Source organism: Alnus glutinosa, chromosome 10 (genome assembly GCF_958979055.1).
Source record: "Alnus glutinosa chromosome 10, dhAlnGlut1.1, whole genome shotgun sequence".
NCBI lineage: Eukaryota > Viridiplantae > Streptophyta > Magnoliopsida > Fagales > Betulaceae > Alnus > Alnus glutinosa.
Window position 1 is genome coordinate 23162841 of NC_084895.1, and position 20372 is coordinate 23183212.

The window sequence follows — 20372 nt, forward strand, 5'->3', positions numbered from 1 at the left end:
AACATTTTTTGTCCTATTGAAAACAAAAAATTAGGATCATTTTTGTTTTTTTGTTGGTCTTAGGAGAGATATTGACATTTTTTAGTAGTTTTATGAGGGAAATTGACACAATTGGTAGGGAATATTTGTATTTTTCCCTAATAATAATAATAATAATAATAATCTTTAAAAAATTTAAATGTAAAAATCAAGAAAAAAATAACTAAAAAACTATTAAAAAAAATTATTCCAAAGGGGTGGCTGAGCCATCCCAGGGCCAATCTGGGGGTGGTCCGAAGCCGTTGAATTACCCCTAAAGCTATTGGGGGTGGTTAGGTCACCCCAAAATGGCGAAATGGGGGTCGTCAAAACTGCCCCCAAAGGCCTCGCGCCACCCCCGTTTGGCTTGGAGGTGGTTTTGGCCACCTGGCCAAACCCATACTCTTTTTAAAAAAAAAAATTGAATTTTTGATATATTTTTTTTTAAAATTATTTATTTTTAATAAGATATTAAACACATGTCAAATTCTGATTGGTTTGACATTAAATTCTATTAGTTTTCTTGATGAAGATAATATTTTGGTATATTCCTATAAGCGAGGTACCACCTATAATCAAATAAAGAAAAAAATAAAATTATTAAAACCTAAGAAGCAAAAATGTATTTAACCCTAAAATAATTAGGGTTAATAAGAGGGGTGATTTCATGTTGAAATGTGGCTCTCCGTTCCCGAAGTTCAAGTTAGCTGAATTTATGGATAACTCACGAGGCACTTTTATTGACCGTGAGTAGCTTTCTTTATAAATAACTTCATTAGCACCTGAATCAACAATTTTTTTTTTTCCTATGTTTTAGTTTAAAAAATTATTTTTTTTAAGAGATGTGATTTTTTGCCATCCTCAGACACAATTCTTAACCACCTTGCCCATGTGACAAGGTGGTTCTCTAACTAGCTTTATGTTTTTTTTTTTTAAAAAATAAAATAAAAAAAGAAGTAAAAGTTGCTACACGAGCAAAAGTGGTTAAGAATGGATGACAATGCATTCCGCAAGCCAAAATTAACAAACAACTCAAACACAAAACACTCATAAATATTACAAAAACAATTTTCACATTATGTCACATAAAAACATTTTAAAAAAAAAAATAATAAAAACACTCACAAAACACATTAACAAACAGTTTCTTACAAACTAATATGACACTTATCATGTTAGTCACTAAATTGCTGCGGTCAAAGTGACTCAAAGTGCTATGTAAGATTTAAAATATTAAAAAAAATAAAAGGGAATTGAGAGGTGGGTAGTCAACTACCTCAAGAGAATTGTTGGGATGGCTTTCCATTAGTGGCTAACCACCCTTTAGGAGTGAGGGGGTGGTACGCTAAGCCGGTGGATGCGATTACCCCTTGAGGCTCGAGCCATCAAGGTGGTTGTGATGCCATTGGAGTGTTTTGGCAACCCCAAATAGCTAGAGCCTAGAGGGTTGGTTAACAATCTCAAAAATATTTTATATATATTTTTTTAAAAAAAAAAGAAAAGAAAAAAAAAGACCGCCACAACTATGGGCGGGAAATCACTAATGACTAAGCTATTGAAAAATATAAAGCCCTCCGTGTGCTTCTCTCTCTGACTATGCGCGCAGTAATTGGAAGCTAATGAAGTGACAAACCCTAGTTCTTACTGCAGAGCTTCAACAATGCCTCCGAGGAAAAAGCCCAATTCTTCTTCCTCCTCATCAGCATCAACATCAACATCATCATCTTCGAAGAAATCCAACCCAACCAATCAACCCCAGCCCTCCAAGTTTGGCATCCAACATTTCTTCGAGCGCCACACTCAGAACGCCCTCTTAGCCTCTCAGAACCCCAAGCCGGCCTCCCCTTCCAACGCCGCCGTTTCGACCTCGCAAAACCCCGCCACCGATGCTCCGAGTTCAGGGCCACAGACATCGCGTTTGCCTGTTCGAAACCCGATAAATGATCCCGAAAATGCGCCAAATTTGCAAAAACCCGACCCGAGTCATAAGGGTTCGGCGCACCGGGACACTAAAAACTTGTCGGGTTCGCAGGCGAATGGCCCGAATAGTGCGTCGCAGAATACGCCGACGGATAATATCGCGGTGAGGGGTGTTAGTTCTGATGAGAACCTGTCGGAGGTGTCGCCGGAGGTTTCCAAGTCCGTGTCTCTCAAGCGCTTCAAGTTCTCGCCTGGAATGGTAAAGTTACATTGGCAAATCCATTGTAGTTCAGCTTAATGTGTATTAGTAGTGCTAATGATCACGTGTTTGGTAATTGTTTTTAAAGGTTGGCAATGCATGAATTATGCTGATTGTGTTTATGGTATTTTCAGCTCAATTTCTTTTTGGACTGTTTTTGAAATTAAATGGTGCAGATTTTGTCACATCAGTGTTTACCCAATGCAATAAATTAAGTAAATTTTAAAAAAATTTAAAGGAAGTAAATGTTGGTGGGAAAATCTGAACTATTTAATTTGAAAATAATGGTTAGGATTTTAAGAACTGCATGGTGAGTTACATTGAAACGCTTGAGGTTTACATGTTACAATTGAATTGTTAGTTTTAACAAAGTTATGGAAATGCTTAAGGTATGCTAATTAGAGTGATTTCTATTTTCGTTTTTATTTTTTTTTGAAAATTGGCATGGGGATAGTTGATAAAGCAGAGCCAGGATGATGGGGGTGATGAGGTGACATGGAAGATATCTCCGGTGAACGAAAAACTCCAGGCAGTTTCGAAGCGCATACCGGAGATGATGAGAGTGTTGGCTGACTCTTCAAGGCTCAATGCTTTACACCTTCGGCAATGTTCACAGAATAAGGCATGTTGGTTGGTTAAGAATTTTGCATCTGTTGACAATTTGTAGTGGTTTGATCATATGGTTAACTAATAGGGTGGTACAGACTTCTCCCGGTACATCTGGCAAGGTTGAGAAGTGGCTTTCATCCCCGACAAAAAAGGCTGCTGAAAAATCTCTATTATCCACAAATAGGGTTGGCTTGAAAAGGGTTAACCCGGATCAGGATATGGATTTGTATGGAAATGAAAGTCAATTGACAAGCACTGGAGTTGCTAGTAGGCAGAGTCCATTCCGAACTCCGCCATCTCTGTCATATTGCCATGATAAGGTAATTTTGTCATAAAAAATGTTTGGTTCTGTTTGTATTCCAGGAAGGTGGAGGACCAAGAAGAAAACATTTTTCTTAAATGGTTTGTTATTTAGGATACAAGAAAAGACTGTAGAAAACGTCCCTTTAACTAAGTTTGATATTCTATATATTTCGAGGTTCATTATTTTTGTTCTGGAAGCAAACACCAGAAATAATGTAAGACTAAACAATTTCTGATTTCTTGATCTTTTCTGTTTTCTTTTCCACTGTAAAGTGTGTACTTTTCCTTTTCTCATTTACACTGTAATTAAACTGCAGATTGCTAATGGTGTTGCATGTAATAGAGCATCTGATCAGCTGGGTTTAAGACAGCACAAAAAGGTATGGATGTACTATGCTGTTTTACTTATGCTGATCAGTTTTCATGCTTCTTTTCTGATTCAAGTGTTGGATTATCTTGAGAACACAAGTGCAAGTTTTCAATTGCTGAGTGAGAAAGTTTACATAATTTATTATGCAGGAATCAATTACATATTCCCATAAGTAGTCTTAATTACCAATGAGATCTATTTGTTCCTATATTCTCCTAGGCACTGCTTGAACTTTTGGATCAAGTAGAGGATGTCATTTCTGTTGAAGACTCATTATCTAGTGACATGGAGGCATATTCATCTAAGTCTCATGATAGAAATGATGATGAGATGCCTGTCAAAGTTGATCCTGCAGTAGAAAGAGTGGCAGTGGATTTACCAGAAGAGGTCACTGGGGGTTCTTCCAATTGTAATTTTCTTGTATTGGAGGTATGCTTTACCTTTCAAATTTTATGTCCTTTTGTTGGTGGCATGCTTTACTTTAATGGTTTGATGCTGATAACGGAATGAATGAGGTCTTAAAGATTGATTATGCGAAACACATCTATGCTACAGGTGTCTGAGAGGTGTAAGCCTGCTGACTCATCTGGTACTCAATGCCCATATAAGGTTTTCAGTAAGCTCTACACACAAACCACCTCATTTCTGCAATAGAACTAGAACAGTACTAAAGCTGATCGCTTGATTTTCAGGTTCTTCGCTTACTGAACGAGCATAGTGGAGAAGAGCGTGCTGTGTATTTGTGGGAAGATTGGTAAGTAAGGCACCTATCTTTCTTTGCAGCATTTTATAACTTATCACTGTTTTTGGAACCACTCCCTGCCCCCCTCCCTCACCTCTATTGAGAGTCACATAAGTCCAAAAATTTGCTAATCCTGATTGGTTGTTGTATAGGTTAATCAACGGCTGTTGTTGAAAATTATGTTTGTAGTGTTTCTCAAGTTTTGTCTTCTTTCATGTCTTGTCAGGTTTTATAGTGTAGTTGCACCTGGAGATACTGTGAATGTCATTGGTGAATTTGATGATGAAGGAAAGTGTGACATAGATCGTGACAGTAATTTTATAATTGTTCATCCTGACATATTGCTGTCTGGAACACGGGTAAATTACCTGCTTCTCGAATATTGTATGTATATGTTTTCATGAGGCAATATTTGTTGTGGCTCTACTCCTGGTAGCTACTCCAAAGCATTGTTATGAAGATATAAGTTGACTAGATTTGAGCTTACTTTTACTTCATTTCTTCCTCGTAACAAGAAATTTTTTTTAGGTTTCGGGTAGTTTCAGTTGCTCTAGGCGAACTGTTCTGGATGAGAGGCTAAAGTCCAGTGAGTATTCAACTGCAGCTTTAATTGGTACCTTGCTGCACCAAATTTTTCAGGTTTCAGAACTCCCTCTAGTACCTCGTAAATTTTTTTGATGCAAAATCAATCTTCTTTTCATGAGCTACAATTGTAATATTTCTTTCCTTTTTCAGGCTGGACTTATGAAGGAAGTTCCAACTGTACAATTCTTGGAGGAATATGCAAGAGTGGTGCTCCAAAAAAACATTGAAAGCCTATATGCATGTGGAGGTGGAAACATATATAATTGTCAATTAACTATAATTTCTAATTTCTCACTGGCAATGTCCTCCCCCATTTGGGTGTACTCATAGAACCTTAAGCATTTGCATATGTTCAATGGACCATAATCTCTTTAAATTTTATTTCTTAATATTTTAATTTAGCTTCTCCTAACAAAATATTTAAAATAAGAGCCATCCTTTTAACTCTATGGATTATCTTGTCTAAAACTTTTAGTTTCTCCATATTTGGGGTTTGCAGTAAATGAAAATGATATACAGAAAACCTTGATTGAGGCTGTCCCAAAAATGTTGAATTGGATCATCACATTCAAGGACTCACAGGTACGCTTATGTAGTCTTCTCATCGCTGTTACTTTTGTTCTTGATTATCTTTTTGTATTAGTATGGATTTGGTTCATTATTGACAAAGCTTTACCTCATCCTAGCTGGATTGATTGTGAACCACATAAATTCCTGCATGGAGCCAATTCATTTATTTTGTAACTCATTTTTACAGGACTGCACTGTGGGTTTTTTTTGTGCGCTTGTTTATGTCTTAGTGGTAATTGTAACATTGTAATACCCTATAACCTGTATCAGAATTGTGTAAATAGACCTACATTAGTCATCTGTTGCAAGTCCCAATTTCCATGTCCAACCCGAGGGGTTGGATGCATGAACCCACCCCATTTCCATCCGAAAGTTGCCACGCCTTTATATAATTTGTTATATGATCTACTCTACACCTTTTTATTTTTTTATTTATTTTTTTATTTGTTTTATCTATCCTTGTTTTATATGTGTTACGGAAATAAATTTATGTCTTTGTAGATATACGATTTCTCTTTTTCTTGGTTGTTGGTGTACTTGAAACCTTATAGATAGAGGCATAATATGTTGCCATTCTATACCTTATAAAGCTATGGAGACTTCCAACTCTTGAGTCTAATGATCTTATAATTTGTCTGTTGGTAGGTTTCAAAAGCTCCTTCTGTTGATTTTGGATCTGATGATGGGCTGAAAAAAGTTAACCTATCTGAGGCAAGGCCTCTCACCTACTTGTACTTGTATGATGTCATTTTCAATTTTGCATCTATACATATGCATTCGTATTATACATTTATAGATCATATGAATATAATTTTACATGGTTGCATGTGTAGATTTTGATTTGCATGTACACTACCTATCTTTCTTGTAGTCCCTATAAATATAGGAAGGACAAACCTACACCTGATAATCGATAGTAGTAGCATACATTTGAATCAATATTCAAATATTTATCACAATTGTAGTTGTCTCTAGTTGCAATTACCCTGTGAGAGTCGCTTCAAGTTATGTGAAGTTTGAGATTGTAAAATTTAGTGCTACTTTCTCCTCAGTTCAATGTAAACGATATTAATGTTATATTTAGAAGATTTCTGTTATAAATGCAGGTAATTGATATTGAGGAGATGGCATGGGCCCCTAAATATGGCTTGAAAGGGATGATTGATGCTTCTGTCAGAGTCAGAATAACATCAAACAAAAATCAAGCTAATGAGAAGATTATGCCTTTAGAGTTTAAAACTGGGAAAGTATCGAATGGCCAGGCAAGTTTATAGTTGCTACTGCAATTTGTTAGCCAAGAAATGCTAGAATAATTGAAAATTTGAAATACTCAAATCACCTTATCTTCTATGGTATTATCCTTATTTTTGACACTTGTGATTTCTGCAGTCATCTATGGAACATTGTGCGCAAGTAATCTTTTACACTCTCCTCATGTCTGAGAGGTGTGCCCATTATCCTTTCTTTTTTGTTTTTGTTTTTTTTTTTTTTTTTTTTTTTTTTTTTTGTTTTTAAAAAAAACCGCGGGGGGGGGGGGGGGGGTGAGGATGTCAGATGCCTCTGTTATGAGAAATTTTAAGAAAAAAACATACTTTTATTTACTTTGTTTTTAGTTTTTATTCAGGTACAAAAAGCATATTGATCGTGGTCTTTTATATTACCTACAGTCAGATCAGACGCAGGTAAATTCAGATATAACTACACAAGCATTTTCTCAAAATTTTGACGTTATTGAGTGGTATTTACTGTCTATAAAGGGAATTGTGGTTCGAAGATCTGATTTGGTTGGGCTAATTATGCGTCGTAATGAACTTGCAAATGATATTCTCAAGGCATCAACAGTGCAACAACTACCCCCAATGATACAGGTATGACCATTTACCGAATTGTTAAGTATATTGTGTTCTGGACAACACCTTGCTGGACTGCTATTTGACATTCTTGCAATTTTCTACAGAGTCTGAACATGTGTAAAGGCTGTCGCCATCTTAATGTTTGTAGCATCTATCACAAGGTAATCTTTTGATTTGAAGGACTCAAAAGTTGTTATGCTACTTAAACTGCTTCTGTTTGTTGGCTATGGAAGTGGGGTAATGGGACTCATTCACAAGCTGGTCATTCCCATGTTTGGTTTGTGTAAAATTCATTTTATGAGAATGAATATTTTTTTTCCATCAAAAAATTCATTCTCATTGCATTGATAATGAACCTGGTATACCCATGAAATGTGAGAAAACCCATTCCCACCAAGTGGGTGGTACCAGATTCCGCAAAATTTATTTATTTTTATTTGGCCTTGAGAACGCTATTCAGTACTCTATTAGTGTTGTCATCAGCTTTAATGTGATATTGATGCAGGCACATGGTGGTAGCACTGAAACCAGTGGATTAGGAGATGTGTTTGATTCACATACTAGCCACCTAACAGTTCCTCATTGCACATTCCTTCGGCATTGGGACCGGTTGATTGACTTAGAAGCTAGAGAGATTGAGGTGCATCTTTGAAGCCATTATGTCCATTTTTATTTATGCTAGACTACCCAAAATATTTTACATAATTCTTTGACATGCTTTTTCTTTTTTATTCTCAGCTTGTAAAGAAAAAAATCTGGCGTTCGCATAGTTTGAAGCATGATAATTCCACTAGTTTCCTTTCTTCTCTTGTTCTTGATGCGTCAGATGAACTTCCACATCAGAAGTCTCTTAAAGAAAACCGGTTTATTTATCGTTTTGTGTATCGAGATCTAACATCTTTCAATGTGAAAGCGTCTAATAGAGATTCTTCAACTGTAGCCACTTCTCCAACAAGTGATATGGACTGCACACTTAAAAGTGGAGACTATGTGGTACACTTATTTTCTTGTATAGATTTGTGCATGATGTCATTTTAGCTAAGTTCACTTATATTTGTCTTATTGATGCATGCACAAAAAATCTGCAGTTTGCTTTCTTAAGCAACTAGAACTTACAAACTTACAAAGCTACCTTATGAGTTAGCAAGCATGATCCAATTTCTTCTGCTAACATATGACAATTTATGAGCTGCACAGTCATTTGCACATTATGTTACTGTAATAATTTCTATATCATGTGGCATATTTCATCTTTAATTTTTCTCATAATAGTTAGTTTCGAATTTTTCCCATGTTATGTTTAGATACTTAGCACCGAATCTGGCCATCTAACCATTGCAAGTGGGGTCATTACAGAAATCAGTCGCTTTCACGTTTTTGTAAGTATTTCATTTGCTATAACTCTTTATATCTACTACTGTGAACTGAAAAATTAGCTAATTGGTGCCAAACCTGCTCCAGCAGGATGTGTTACGGAACATAGTAGTTTCTGCTCTTGAACTACGATATTTCGATGAATTTATCAGTTTGCAAATTGTCTTCTATAAAACTCTAGGTTTCTTTTTCAAAGCGCCTACGACTTCCTGGGAGTAATCCTTCTTCAGAAGCCCAGAATCTTTTTAGAGAGGTTTGGCGGATTGACAAGGATGAATTCATGACTTCATTTGCAGTTATGAGGTACATACATGTATTTTAACTATTCAGGGATGTGTTTTTGTAGCATTAGACATTGTACCCTGGCTGAATTCATGCTTGATGTTATTATTTGAAGGTTTAACCTTGTACAACTTTTTCTACGAAGTGTGCAAAGTACTCATCTTCGGAAGATAATTGTTGACCTTGAGGTGAATGTTTGTTGCTATGTTGTTTGTCCTGGACGTTTTTACGTTTTTCCTAATCCTATGGCACCTTTTTTGCATGGTTCTGCATGTGTGCGTCCTTTTAGGCTCCTAAATTTGACAGTGGATGTATATTCAGCCAAGATCCAGCAATAGCTTATGTATGGTCAGAGAAGAATTTGAATGATGATCAGCGTCGAGCTATCCTTAAGGTTTTCTGTACAGCATGCTGACAACCCAATTTATTGAACAGTTACTTGTTGAAGCTATTCTGACCAATTATCTATGGGTTGCATCTTTTTACTTATTTATCTATTATTCAGATACTTACCGCAAAGGATTACGCTCTAATACTAGGAATGCCTGGAACGGGCAAGACTTCTACAATGGTGCATGCTGTGAAGGCCTTGTTGATGAGAGGCGCATCCATCTTGCTTACATCCTATACAAACTCCGCTGTTGATAATTTGCTTATAAAATTAAAAGCTCAGGTCATTACTACCGTCCTTTCATCTTTTATTACTATATTAATGTTTGGTTTCTTCCATTTTATTTCATTTTCTTTATCTGTCACTTTTTATATATAATGCTTCAAGTGGTCAGTGAATATACTTGTCTGCTTGAGTTCATTATTTTGTGTGTTGCTTACTACTGTTTACTTGTACGCAGCTTATTTTGGAACGAAATTTGCTATAAGTTGTTTGTAAATCAAGTAATAAAAGATTTGTAGTAGGTTTGAGAGTAAAAAGGAAATAAGATTGTGTTTGTTGTTAATATGGTTTTGAAACTATGGGGAACCTTCTTTCTATAACCACTTTTGGTCTTTCATGTTACGTGATGCCTTGTATACAGTAGCCCAACTGATTGAAAACTTTGAATCCCAACTTCCTTTTTCTATGATAAGCATGTTTGACTGTAATGCAGTATTTGGCGCTCTGGCAACATGCCCATAAGCTCGAGTCATAAAGTTTCTTTAAACTGGGGTCTTATCTATGATTTTGTTATTGATTTATTGGTAATCGTGCCTATTCATTCCACTTCAGCCAATTTTTCTTTTGGTGTTGCCTCTAGCATTAGGCACACCAGAATGCTTAGTGAGAAGCACTTAGAAGTTCTCAGTCCTCGGTGTAAGCAGTGCTTTCTCAGTCTTCAAAAACCAATTGTGGTGGACATGCACATCAATTCATTTCTCTGATTGTCCTTATGATTGTATGATGATCATTGCACCCTGTATCCTCCTGTTAATATTACTATCATCAATCTCTCTTGCGTGGTATTGAAATTTTAAATTATCAGGGCATTGATTTTGTACGTATTGGAAGACATGAAGCTGTACATGAGGAAGTTCGGGGACATTGCTTTTCAGGTCAGATTATAAATTGTTAAGAGCATTCCTTGTAATAAAATCAGTTTATTTCTTATCCATCTTATGTTGAAGGTTTCTATGACAGGGATGAACATACAAAGCGTCAAAGATGTTAAACTAAGATTAGACCAAGTCAAAGTTGTTGCAGTTACTTGTCTTGGAATTACCAGTCCCTTGCTCACCAACAAGAGATTTGATGTCTGCATCATGGATGAAGCTGGACAGACTACCCTCCCAGTATGCTTCCTTTCTTGTTTATGGGTTCTACAGTATCTATAAATTCATTTTTGTTGAGGTAGGTTTTTAAAATGCAACTGGAGGCATCTTCTTAAAACTAAAATTAAAGAAGTGGGCGTACTGCAATCTGGTGGCTGAGAGATTTTGAAAAGTGAATCTCTCTTTCTCTCTATAAACACATATGCACATGCACCCACACGCAAGCAAGCGTGCGCACACTCACAGACAAACATACACGGTATTTGCATTTCTAAATCAGTCATTCGTGTTACTTATCAAAAACAAAAAAAATCGGTCATTTGTGTGGACAGTGAACATATCTTTCCCTCAGAATATGAAAGTTGATATTTTGAAACGTACCAATAAAATGAAGCATGCATTATGTTGATAATGTTTGGTAATAATTATGAAACAGCTGGAGCGTGTATATTTGAGATGGGCGAGAGCAAGAAAAAAATTATAAAATTAGAAATGAATGTGATACAGACATGGAAAACAGCGACTAGCTGCTAAATTTTAGGTGATCTCCAGTTTTGGCAATTTGGAGTGTTTATATATTTGGGGCACACATCTCTGATAGGGGCCAGGCCTGTATGTTTTCTCTTTAAAATTGATGATGCTTCTAAACTTAGTATGTAGATTTTATTACTGCATAACTTCTTTGTCAGTATATCTTGTGGAGAGTTAAAATATGTATATCATGCATTTCAGGTTGTTATGCATCCTGTATATGGTTGAAAGTAAAGCTTAGTTAAGTTGAGTTTGTTGTTCTGCCTATATATTTAGGCTGTTTTCTGCTAATGACATGGTGGTCCTGTCTACGAAAAATTGTTAATGAATACAATCATTGTTAATAAATGCTGTTTGTTGTGTTGGACTCTGTAATGGATTTATGAGTGATTATCCTATCAGGTATCTCTGGGACCCTTGATGTTTGCTTCAACATTTGTCCTTGTTGGTGACCATTATCAACTACCTCCTCTTGTCCAGGTGATACATCTTATGTATTTATAGTTCTTTTTGCTTAACTTTTCCTGCTATAATGTTTTTAGCTCATTAAAAATATGGTGCTTATCAATTTCTAGAGCACAGAGGCTCGGGAGAATGGAATGGGGATAAGCTTGTTTTGCAGGCTGTCAGAAGCACATCCTCAGGCAATTTCAGCACTGCAGAGCCAGGTAACTTGAATTCAGTGTTGGATTTAAAGTCGACTCTTCATCTGGTACTTATTCTGTACCAGGTCTACTTACTAAGCTGATCTGTATGCAGTACCGTATGTGTCAAGGCATTATGGAACTATCAAATGCCTTGATATATGGTAACAGATTACGTTGTGGTTCCTCCGAAGTAGCCAATGCCAAACTTCACTTTTCTAGTTTGAAGTCTTGTTCATTGTGGCTAAAGGAGGTAAGAGCATTCTTTTGCACGCAGTTCCATTGTGATCTATTCTCTTCTTGCCTGTAGCTGATGTGTAATGTAATTCTGTGGTCATCTTGTGTATGGTTAGTCATCTTGTGCAATTGAAATTCATCTTTCAATTTTAAACTACTAAATATTAAATGCCCTTACCGAGTGATTCATGATTGCAGGTTTTGAATCCAACCAAACCAGTCATATTTATTGATACAGGTTTATAAATAGATAGTCATTTGCTTTTCTTGTAATTTCCATTCACGGATTTTTGTTAAATGGCTTGGTTTCTTACATATAATTTTTTCACAACTCAGATATGTTGCCTGCTTTTGAGGCAAAAGATAAAAAGACTCTGAATAATCCAATCGAAGCTTACATAATTGCAGAGGTATGATTTTAGTTTAAATGTGCTGTAAATAGTTCTTGTCACCTAAGGCCCAATATCATTTCATTTGAATTCTGTTTCTTGATTGAAGCCCTATAAGTACTTTAAAGCTTTAATGAATGATATTTGTTCCCCATTTTGTTAATCATATAGGTCACCGAAAAATTGGTGAACAATGGAATCGGAGGGGAAGATATTGGCATCATTACCCCTTATAATTCCCAGGCAAATCTCATACGCCATGCTATATACATAACCACTGTGGAGATACATACCATTGATAAATACCAGGTGAGGTTGATTATATGACTGTTGTGTCATTGTTTATTTTTCTGAAACTGATTTGATAATTAGCTTTACTTAATTACTGGAAACTTTGATTAGACTGTGTGACTTGTGAAACGGAGGTCACTAGTTGGAATCTTTCTTTTTTCTTCCCTTTGGGGCCAATTACTCATTGTAAAAAAAATAATAATAATAATTAGACTGACTTGTTCAGGCTCAGTCCTGTGATAAAGATGGAACAGATTTTAGGGGCTCCACCTGCTTTATCTTGACCCAACTAATTATGCTTCAATCCTTCACTTATCAAAAACTAATAATAGCCCACTTGTTTTTTTTTGGACGATGAGGAATACTCAATCTCCCATTTCTTTCTTTTTTTGGTTTGTTTATATTCTTAGTTAAGTTTGACGATCATATCCTATATCATTGAAATTTTTAACTTTTTTATTTTTATTTTTTCCTTTGGTCTAGGGAAGAGACAAGGACTGCATACTTGTGTCATTTGTTAGGTCTAGTGAAAATCCAAGGGACTGCTCTTCCTCCCTTCTTGGTGACTGGCATAGGATTAATGTGGCTCTCACACGTGCAAAGGTAGGCATCATCAGTTCTTTCCCCGTATCAAAAACTAATATTTGACCATAAATTTGGAGTTTACTCGAACATCTTGGTTGCAATTGTAAATCTTGTGCTTTGTGAGTTGATTATATGGGGAAATGGTTCATGTTAGCATATCTCTCACATTTATTTCTTTTTTGTTTGGACAGAAAAAGTTGATCATGGTAGGGTCATGCAAAACCCTATCGAAGGTTCCATTACTGAAACTTCTCATCAAGAAAGTTGATGAGCAATCAGGCATTCTGAGGATATCCAAGACGGAAATTAGTTACAGGGAAGAGCTGAAGAGATGCTCTCAGTTGAGATAAAATTTTCCTCCTTTTCCATTTCTTGTCACTGTAAATAAAATAATTTTGATAATTTGTTACCAATATTAACGTTGTGAATAGAAGGAAAACTAGTTTTCTTTGTAACATTTTTGGAAATGTAAATAACACAGAAAATGTCATCTGAAATCTACATTTTCCATTCTATGCGCATAGCAGAATCAATTGCAATTAATCTTAAGAAAAATGCAAAATTAGTTCACGTGGTTATACCGATTTGCACTACGTATCTTGTAGTATAAAAATTTGTTGGGAGCTCAATATGGTAAGGAAACATTTCTCACATTTTATCCTAACCAAACATCACCGATTCACCATGCATGGTTTCCCATACCAGTCGAGGGGCTGAAAAGCCCAGATTTGGGGAATATGATTCCCATGATCATTTCAAATAAAATGGAGACCATTCATTTTATGGTCAATATTTAAAATTAATGCATTTAATGTTCTATATGAAGTTAATGTTAGTACGATTTTTTTAAAATTAAATAATGTAAAATTATATACACTGTTAGATGTACTAACTTAAAATCTTTATAATGAAATGGATAGTTAATTTGGAACTCAGATTGTACACCAAGTCTGGTGTTTTTTCTTTTTTTTTTTTGTCCTAAGCACCCAAGTCTGGTGCTGAGTGGGATATTAGCATATTGAGGTTCGGACGACGACGTTTCAAAGTGTATATTTTGTTAAAAAAAGATACAGAAGCCCTTTTGTGACTCTGTAAGAAGAAAACATGTCTGAGCCCGGGTTCGAACCGGGGACCTCTAGTGTGTGAGACTAGCGTGATAACCAACTACACCACCCAGACGCCATGCTTGTTTGACCATTTTATAAAACTTATATTTTTAACAATAGTTTTAATTTTATTATTATTGAAATACCATTTATGAAATTCTTAATTTCTAAATAATCGATAGAATTTCAAGTACCTTTTTTTTTTTTAAAAAAAAAATAAAATAAAATTGTATTTTCAAGTCATTTGAATCTTCATATGTATATCACCCCATATATATGAATTGCAACAACTGACAAGGTTTCCCGGCCCAAATGCATGCTTTGACAAATCATTGTTCAACCTAACCACGGTTGCTGGTGACTGGAGTTGCTGCCTAAGCAATTCAAACGTCATTTTATATAATTTTCTTTGTTTTTTTTGGCAAAATAAATTACCAATCAGGTAGCTATTAATTAGGAGTTATGTTAACATTATTTTAATATCTTAGTATCCTAATATCCACGGGCATCTCATTATGATTTATTTTTACATTATTTTTCTCTAACAATTCATGATAAGATATGCATTGTAGTTGAACTTTTTTGTCTATAATTTGACGTAATATTGTTGAAAGTTGATAATAAACAGAACATGTCATTTGACATGTTCTATTTATCTAGACAAACAGCCTGCAATCAATTAACTATTATCCATAACCACCCATTCAATGACTCAATACCTTCCAAACATTCTCGAAGAAATTTCTTTTAAATGATGTGATATTATATACAAAATAAAATTTCCACCATAAAATAAAGAGGATCCTTATCTTAAATGCTGTTTAGGAAATCCATCCTCAAAAACCCACAATTTCGTCAGATTTAATTTATGTTTTTCATTAAACCAACTAATTAATATGGAATGTTCCTCTAAAACCCATATAGAAGTTTCTTATTATCTGCCAAAATCGTAGAACTAAACATTGACTCTATGTGACAATCAATTATATATCTAAAACAAAATCAGAGTCGGGATTATGTTTAATTTCAAGCAATTATAGAAATAAATATTAACTATAATGTTGTATATATGTGTCCCTATTTAATTTATTCATAATAATTAATATTGTATTATCAGATGCCATGTCTTGTAGGAGTGTGTTTGGTTTGGTTATAAGCCTGCTCTCCATCTCTTTGTTGATTCATGGAGTTTCTTCAGTAGAATATGGGGAAGCTCTGACCAAATCCTTGTTGTATTTTGAGGCTCAACGATCAGGGAAGCTTCCATCTAACCAGAGAGTGCAATGGCGGGGAGATTCTGGGCTTCATGCAAGATGGTAGCGATCCATGGAGAAGTAAGATCATTTTCACCTTTTTTAACAAAATATATGTTTATGTTAATTTGTCGTCATCATCACCACTACACGCACCTTCACTACTTAAAAATTGCTTAATTCACTTATATATATATATATATGGACAAAAGACATTTGTTCCCCTGTTTTATCTACGGTTTGACGATATATTCCCAATGTACAAAAATTGTTAAATGACAATTTTGAACTTGATAACGTGTGGCAAATTTTATCTTCCGTCCACTTACCCGTCAATTTAGACGGAAAAAGCACGTGACCTTTTAAGCATAAATCATTCATAAATTGCCCCTCTGAAAAACGCATCGTTTCAATATTATACGTCTGAACCGGCCAAAATCGACATGTACCAGCTGAAAAAGAACATGCAGACCCGGCCGCTGAAAAAGAATAGAACTAGATCCGGCCAAAACTTGTTGGTAAACGCCGAAACCATCTAGAATCTCACCGGAAAACAATGAATTTGACTGAAGCATGCCAAAAGATACCAATGCCAGTCGAAAGTCGCTAGAAAAAATCAAAATCAGTCAAAAACTTGCCGGAAAATACCAACACTGGTAAAAAATCACCATTCTGAACGTCGTCATTTTGGTAGATGGCAATTTCCTCTCGCGTGTCATCGATCGCCAAAGAAGCGCTGATAGGGACTGAAACGATGAGATTTCCACGGTTTTGTTTTTGTTCGTCCTGGCTTTCATCTTTTTAATCGCTTCTCCGCTGAAGCTAAAGATTCTTTCACTCAACGGCTCATTGACGGAGAAAAAGACCTTGGGATCGCCCTTCGGTAATTTCAGCACCACCGGCGAAATCAATCTAGAGTTCAGGGTAAAGTCCGGTTGCTTCGAGATGCTTTTCACCCCGCGAGACTTCTCAACGAAGGTGTTGAAGAAGTTCCAAAACAACGTGCAGTCGGCGAGCTCTGTGACTTGGACGATCAAGATGGGCTTGAAATGGCCGTCGTAGCTCACGGTTCGATCAAGCGCAAAGAACTCCTTGACACAATCAGGCACATGGGGCGGAGCCAAAATCCAAAATGTCGTGAATGAACAAATTGGTGGCAGTGGCGTGGATAAACTCCGCTCTGTCATCGTTGCACGTGATGTACACGTAGCCATTGGAGTTGGTCCTTATGCGTACACTCTCCCACTTTTCTTTGTCTTAAACATCACTGAATACATTTGCTTTGCTTAATTGGTTTGTTCGGTAGAAAGGTGTGAACAATCTTTAAAGGTCTTTGCAGTGGTCCTGAGGCTGAGGCCATGAATGTGGGAAGAACCATCTTTAGAAGGCTATTCAATTCATCATGGCTGATAAGAAGCTGGTCTTTGGAGATTAGGTGCTGACTCTTTATCTTCCAAGAATCCTCCTCCAATGCTTCTCACTCCACTTTCTCTTCGTGGGTCCTTCCCATATTCCTTGTTCTATCACTTCTCGAGTGCATTCAAACACCAAAGCACTCTGAAACCCACTACAACGTTTCATAAGGTAATCCCACTTTGCAATTCTTTTATGTAAAACCATATTTTGCTCGGAATAAATTTAGATAGTTTTAGTAACACTGCCGTATCCCATGCGTTTGACGAATTTCCAGTCCCAGAAAATGAAGAAAATTCAAAGGGAGTTGATTTCCTCCATATCATGGAAGAGCGTGGGATTCGTGTGAATTTCCAAACCTATCTATGGCTTTTAGAAGGGTGTTTGAATTTTGGGTCTTTAGTATTTGAGAGACACTGCTCTTGAGGAAATCGACGAGCATGGGGAGGTCTGAGACGGAGAGCTTGAGGTCTCCGCGTGTGGACTATATGCACATGAACACTAGTGAAACGCTGCGTTTAATATGTGGGCAATTTGGGAATGATTTATGCTTAAAAGGTCACGTCAAACGCACGTGACTGAATTTCCGTCCAAATTGATGGATGAGTGGATGGAAGGTAAATTTTGTCACATGTTGGCAAGTTTGGGAGAGTCATTTAACAATTTTAGTACATTGGGGGGTATATCTCCAGATCGTGGATAAAATTGGGGGGGAAAGTGTCTTTATATATATACACACACAAAGTTTTTCTGATATTGCTATTTTCTTTTATTATATATTTTTGGGTGGGAAATTTTGAGAGAATATGATGAAGGAGTTTGATCATGATTTAAATTTAATTTAATTAGGGAGAATGCTGACCATTCTATTTTTCATAAATGTGCTTTTGTTGAACAATTTTTTCTGGACATTTTTCAGCAATGTTTAAATCATTTTGACAGGTTTGAGATGGCTTTCTTTGCTGCTATTGCTAGGAAGATATGGCTGAGGAGAAATGCTATGATTTTTGAAGGTGTCTCTGATCACCCAAATAAGATCTATGCAGATGCTGTCAGATTGGTGGATGATTTTAAAATGTGTCTTAAAGGTGATGAAGAGATGTCCAAGTCTATGCAAGAGAATGTTCTAGTTTTGTCGTGTTGGAAGCCTCCTCCGGAGGGAACCATCAAGGTTAGCTTTGATGCAACCATCAATAAAAGTGCTGGTTATGTTGGGGAGGGATTGATTGCTAGGGATTATTTGGGTAATTTAAAAGGGAGCTAAACGTTTTTCTATTTCAGTGCTAACTGATGCCTATAATCCAGAACTTATGGCAGCTTCTCATGCTACTATTTTCTGCACTCAAGTTGGATTCTTGAATGTGAGACTTGAAGGTGATGCTTTGAAGGTTATAAAAGATGTGAATTCTCCCCCGCCCCCCCTTATCTTTCTTGCAGTGGGCATTTTATAGAAGGTATTAAGCAGGAAGCCTTGCACTTAAGTTCCTATTCCTTTGTTCATGTGCCGAGAACTTGTAACGAAGCAGCTCATGTACTTGCTAAAACAGCAGCTGCTTCTTTTTGTGATGATTCTTGGTTTGATCAAACTCCTGCTTGTATTATTGATATTGTTACTAGGGAAGAGAGAGTCCCTAGATCCTGAAAAACTTTTGCATTTTTTGGGATCAGTCTTGTAATGAAGTTTTACTGAGCATTTGTTCCAAAAAAAATAATAATAATAATTTAATTAGGGAGAATATTTTAAAATCCCCTATGTTTTTTAGAATGTTGCATGTTAGACTTGAGCTTTCAATTAATTTGGCTAATTAATTCAATACCCAAGGTTTTTAAAGATTTTAAATCTAAAACTTTTAGCCATTTTTTCTTCAAATAAATAACGAAATTTCATGAAAAGACTATTATACCCTTCTCATTAAAAAAGAAAAACAAAATTTAAATAAGAAATGTTAGAAACTATATTTTTATCTTACAATTATCTCACAATGTTATGTGGTAGTCTCGACCAATCCTTGGATCAAAGTTTGTTAAAATAAAAAATAAAAAATTAAGTGATTGGTTAGGATTGCCACGTCAGTATTGTGAGATAAAAATTTGATTGAAGCCACATCTGTCACTAAATTATTTTTTTAACATTTTCCAATCATATGCTAACACATGTCAATAAGTTGTTAAATTGTAATTCCAAACAATCCATTTTCTAAGATTTGGTTTAAAATTGCACTTTTTGTCTACGAAATCACAATGACAAATGCACCCTAAGAGTTGTAGGGGTAGCATTACTAATTATTATTATTATTATTATTGTAAATGAATGTTTTTCTATTTCCCTTAAGGTACGTACTCTTTATTTCTTTTCATAATAGGTTGATCTAGTGGGAGGATATTACGATGCCGGGGACAACGTAAAGTTTGGTTTTCCGATGGCATTCACGGTAACAATGCTTTCATGGAGCGCAATAGATTTCCGAGCACATCTCAAGTGGGGTAGGGATTACCTGATCCAAGCACATCCCGAGCCATACGTTCTCTATGGCAAAGTAGGTGACAGCGATTCTAATCATGAATGTTGGCAGAGACCAACCAGAAGATATGACAACCGTCCTTTTAAGATTGATGATCAGCATCTAGGCTCTAATCTTACTGCTGAAACTTCTGTTGTTCTTGCTGTTGCTTCTATTGCTTTCAGGCGAATAGACTCCAACTATGCGTCCTAGCTTTTAAACCATTCAAAACAGGTTTCCTATCATCATCATTCTTACAATATATTGTTATGGGAATTTCTCATTTTGGATTGATGTATGTATGTATGTATGTATGTATGTATTATTATTATTTTTTTTTTTTGAGATGAGTTTGACCACAAGGGTTGGATATATGTGTTATGAAAGCAAGATCTAACCAACATTGCCTTGCAAAAATCACCAAACAAATATGTGTTAGAACATATAAACATATTATACCAAGCTAACATGCGCAGTGGAAAACGAAAGACAAGAATCTAGGCTTACCTCTAGCCATCTTTGTTAAAGTGTTTCCATGAAGATCTGAAGAACAAAAAAATATTATTTGAGTGATCTTCTAACCTATGCTTTACTGTATTGCTGTACTGATGGTGTACACATGCTGTTTATTTATAGGCTAGGTCAGAGACTCTCAAATATGGTAAACACCGTATTGTTCCTCCCATCAAGGAAACAATAATTAAATTGATTTAAAAATCAATTTAATGATTCCATTACGGTAATTTAATTAAATTTAAATTACCTTAACTGTA

The 20372-nt window shown here is 35.8% G+C and overlaps 1 protein-coding gene and 1 non-coding gene across 2 annotated transcripts; one reads left to right on the forward strand and one right to left on the reverse strand.

Annotated features, from left to right (window-relative positions):
• The first annotated feature begins 1631 nt into the window (after positions 1 to 1631).
• Positions 1632 to 13809, forward strand: LOC133878801 (DNA replication ATP-dependent helicase/nuclease JHS1). Its single transcript, XM_062317339.1, has 34 exons — positions 1632 to 2197; positions 2652 to 2819; positions 2902 to 3126; positions 3427 to 3489; positions 3699 to 3908; positions 4035 to 4088; positions 4172 to 4233; positions 4448 to 4580; positions 4750 to 4860; positions 4957 to 5053; positions 5306 to 5388; positions 6022 to 6087; positions 6483 to 6638; positions 6766 to 6821; positions 7001 to 7058; positions 7134 to 7244; positions 7334 to 7390; positions 7735 to 7869; positions 7968 to 8222; positions 8534 to 8608; positions 8785 to 8906; positions 9001 to 9073; positions 9175 to 9279; positions 9391 to 9558; positions 10364 to 10433; positions 10519 to 10670; positions 11583 to 11660; positions 11756 to 11848; positions 11940 to 12077; positions 12260 to 12299; positions 12398 to 12471; positions 12622 to 12759; positions 13225 to 13344; positions 13518 to 13809. The coding sequence occupies exons 1-34, from the start codon at positions 1679 to 1681 to the stop codon at positions 13674 to 13676; spliced, it is 4224 nt and encodes a 1407-aa protein (XP_062173323.1). The 5' UTR covers positions 1632 to 1678; the 3' UTR covers positions 13677 to 13809.
• Positions 13810 to 14431: 622 nt separating this feature from the next.
• TRNAV-CAC (transfer RNA valine (anticodon CAC)) lies at positions 14432 to 14505 on the reverse strand. Its single transcript has one exon. It is a non-coding gene; the product is annotated as a tRNA-Val (tRNA).
• Between the last annotated feature and the right edge of the window lie 5867 nt (positions 14506 to 20372).